Source organism: Nematolebias whitei, chromosome 16 (genome assembly GCF_014905685.2).
Source record: "Nematolebias whitei isolate Nwh7 chromosome 16, NemWhi1, whole genome shotgun sequence".
Lineage (NCBI taxonomy): Eukaryota > Metazoa > Chordata > Actinopteri > Cyprinodontiformes > Rivulidae > Nematolebias > Nematolebias whitei.
In genome coordinates this window covers 2,369,730-2,373,566 of record NC_056513.1, presented here as the reverse complement: position 1 = coordinate 2,373,566, position 3,837 = coordinate 2,369,730, and the positions used below count along the sequence as shown (strand labels likewise).

Here is a 3,837-nt window from a genome sequence, read left to right as displayed (position 1 = left end):
CCAGTATACCCACTGTCCCTCCTCTGGACATGTCCAAACCATCTCAGTGTGTCCTCTCTAACTTTATCTCCCAGTTGTTCAACCTGTGCTGTACCTCTGAGGATCTCATTCCTGATCTTCTCCATCCTGGTCACTCTCCAGGAGAAGCTCAACATCTTCATTTCCTTCATTTCATTTTAGGTCTTTCATGATTTAAAATGTCGGTTCAGTTATTTGTCTAAATCTCGCTCTTTCCTGCTCCTCCCAGATTTTCTCCAAACTCTTTGAGGTGGCTCGGAGTCGAGTTCCTTTGGGCAGCCTGATCCCAGCACGGCGGCCTCGCCTTGCCTCCAACAACAACATCAAGAAGAACATCTAGCGTCACGCCAGCTGAGGCTCGTCACGTTTGTTCCTTCACGTTCTGCTTGGTTCTGAAACACGGACTTCTCACGTTGGCCATAGATGACGGTTCCTGGCTGTGGCAGCTGTAGTTTCAAGTCTTTCTGTAGACTGGGATGCAGTGGTTTGTTGTATTTGATGGTTGAGTGATTCCAGTATTTATTGGTGAGAGGGCTCGTTACTGTCTCTGTCATCTCAGGTTTGTGTCGATCTGTCAAAGAACTTTTCCACATTCATTCCCGTGTCAACGAAGAGCACGATCACTGACCCTTTGCCCGTCTTCTGTTTCAGCTGCTGCGTTCAAAACCAAAGTTTACTTCTTCCCTCACTGACCCTCAGTGAACGACGGGCGTTTCTCTAGAAATCCTGACGGTTTAGTTTTGTGACTTTAGTGAAGCCACGGTCCAAACTGGTCTTGTTTTTGTGCATTATCTAAATTTAATATTTATCTATGGCCTGCACAGCCCGGACTGTGACCGATATGAAAGATAATTTAACATCAAGCAAAAATAAATACAAATCCAAAAACTACGGAAGAGGATTAGGGCCACGGTGCAATAATTTTTTTCACTTAATTCTGAGATTAAAGTCAGGAATCCATCCGTCTAACTCTGACTTTTTTCTCAGAATATTGACTCTTTTTGTTTTTTCTTCTTAGAATTAAAGGAGAAAAAACAGTTTGCACCGTGGCCTGGTCCTCATCTGCAACAAACTGTATGAAGTCCTGTAAAAACAAACATAAAACAGGATCTGTATATTTAATGGAAGCCTAGATTGTGTTTTCACATTGCTGTAAAAAAAAGACTAAATTAATACAGCAGTCAAGAAATCAAATTCTGTGAAGATTTCAGCTCTGACATCACAACAAGCTTTGTTAGCGTAGCATTAGCTTTCAGCTCACAAACGGCACGTTCCTTTTCCTTCTACTTGTTTTTATTTATCTGAAAGCGAAGGATTTGAACAGTTCCGCTTTACTGCAAAGCTTTTTATTTTTTTATTTTACTAATGTTTCTTTGCTTTTTCCTCTCGTCGTCCTTGCATCTTAATTTCTGAGAAGGATCTGAACAACTGAAGGATGCAAAGGCCAGCCGGTGTTTCTCTGCGTCAGACTACAGTAACGCTCGTACGTGCGTTCACGTGAAACGTCGAGACTTCTCGGTAAAAGGCTTCCGATTCGGTTTCGTCTGCTTTTCTTGTCAGAGGCTTGATGCCGTTAACGGGTTAAACAGATTTTTAAATCGTTCCGTTCCAAGATCATGGATGAAGAGAACAAAAGGTGAAAAGCTCCTTGTTTATTTTTTCAATCCAACTTTTCTAAAAATGAGTGTAAAGAGCTGAACTGAGCCTGATCTCGACGACCGAGACACAAATGGTGGTTTGAGCGGCAGCGTTTGTTGGACTTTACTTCAGGACCAGATTCTACATGAACCAGAATCTCTTTGTTTTGAAACGACGACGACATCCAGCGTTCATGTAGAATTTCTTTATGTTTCCAGAAGCTGTTTTTCAAAGTGCAGTTTGTGAATGTGTGGCGTTCAGCTGGGAGAGCATCATGTCTGCCAGAGGAGCATGAGCTGAAATTAAAGGTGATCTAGAAGTTTCTACTTTGTTCTGAGCCATGACTTCATCTGTACCTTCTGAGATCTTTCTGTAAAACTTTCCAGGATTAACATCCTGATTCATGCTCAGTAATCCAGGTAGAAAAGTCCAGCAAAGTTAAGTCAGGTCCTCGGACCATAGGCACTGCAACAATATGAGAAGGGGGCGTGTCCCTCCACATTTAAAAAATACTCATTTGTTGTCTGTACCTCACCTGTTCTTTGTTGAAATCAGGTCTCTCTTGTAAACGAGTCCTCGTGACTCAACGAGACTACCCTGTAGAAATAAATGTTGAATGAATGAAATTTAGACCCCCCCTCCACCTCCACCACATTTACCATGAAATATTAGTTCACCCAGCGCTCTTTCTTTCTTCATGAATCCATTCCACTTGATTAATAGGAGAATACTCAGACCACTAAAAGTCCACAGGGCGGGGACACCTGTTTTGCGCTCTAGCTTAGCGCCACGTTAGTGCTGGCAGTTGTTGATGGGGGTGGAGGTTAGGATGGGTGAGAGAAGCGGAACACTACGTCTGTAGCGTCTTAGCTAGTGCGTCTGTATTCCACGCTGCTAGCTTAGTTCCGGCAGTTTTTGATATGTGGGGGGTGCGTGCTAGGATGAGTAGGAAGTGGAATGTGCTCTGTTCACACAAGGAGAGCTGTTGGTCAGGATACTTCATGTTGCTCTCTAAAATAGTTACTGAATCAAGTGTTTACTTATGTAGGTCAACCAGATGTTAAACAACCTGTTAAAATACACCAGAATGCAGGAAATGGCATCTACTTTATTCAGTTTTTTCTGGGGGAGGACCCCCGACCAACACCCCCCCCACACACACACACACATTACAAATGCTTCTGACACCGATGCTCTGGGTGGATTTTTTTCTTTAAACATTTTGTCTTTCGTCCTAAAGACTTCATCCATGTTGACCACTTGGACCATGGCTGCCTCAAACGAGTCTGCTGGGGACAGGGTGGACTCCAGAAACCACCATCAAACTGGTTGACCCACTACGAGAAGGTGCTGTGTATTTAACAGTTGAGTTTGTTGCAGCTCCTCAGACGGATGAAGTCTTTTGGATGAAAGACGAAACGTTTCAACAGGAAGAATCCGTCCAGAGGACCTGACTGAACTTTTCTGGACTTCCAGGATTAACCCTTTCATCTAGAACGTGGTGCATTTAAAGGTAGAAACCGTGTTTCAACTAACGTTTGTGCTTCGTTTCCTGTTGAGTTCAGCTGAGGACAATTTTAATCCCGCTTCTTAACTCTGTTGTGAATTATTTTAAAAGCACCAGAAGCCATTTAGTAAAAACACTGTAGTGCTGAGTTCTGTGTTACTTCAGTGGTTTTAGTTGTTACATCGCCCGCACGGAGTCTTGGAGTGAGAGTTTCTGCTTCCTCAAGCCACGATCTGTAAACTACATGTTTTCATATCTATTTGTGGTCGGTGTCAAAAAGTCTGCGCAGCATTTTAATCACGTTCCCGTCGTCGTCCACCTGCAGCTTCACCGCTGGCTATTCTTTGTTTTTGCACTTTTTTTACGGCCTTGTTCACTCACAGGGCACGTGTATGAAATCTATACATATATAAATACCAAGTTTTCTAGACTCTTTTTGTAGCTGGAAAAAGTCAGGTTGTAGACCAATTAAGCTCACTGGATGTTTAAAGAATGCTTTTGTGATATTTGTGAAAACGTCAATTTTTTTACATATAAATATATAAATAGACATTTGTAAATTTAATCTTACATTAACTCTGCTTCTCCACCTCCTGCTGTCAGGGAATGTTTATATTCTGGGTTTGTTTGGTTTTTTTTGCCTGTTGCATTTTACATTTTCTTTAATTTATTTT

General features: G+C 42.2%; 1 protein-coding gene across 2 annotated transcripts in view; it reads left to right on the top strand.

Annotated features, from left to right (window-relative positions):
- Positions 1-432, top strand: part of zgc:158270 (uncharacterized protein LOC791213 homolog) — a 26,862-nt gene extending 26,430 nt beyond the window's left edge. For both annotated transcript variants that reach the window (XM_037690048.1, XM_037690047.1), the window contains one exon: positions 248-432. In XM_037690048.1, the coding sequence (XP_037545976.1) occupies positions 248-358 (111 nt within the window). In that variant the 3' untranslated portion in view covers positions 359-432. The remainder of the gene's footprint in view (positions 1-247) is intronic.
- Positions 433-3,837: the final 3,405 nt, after the last annotated feature.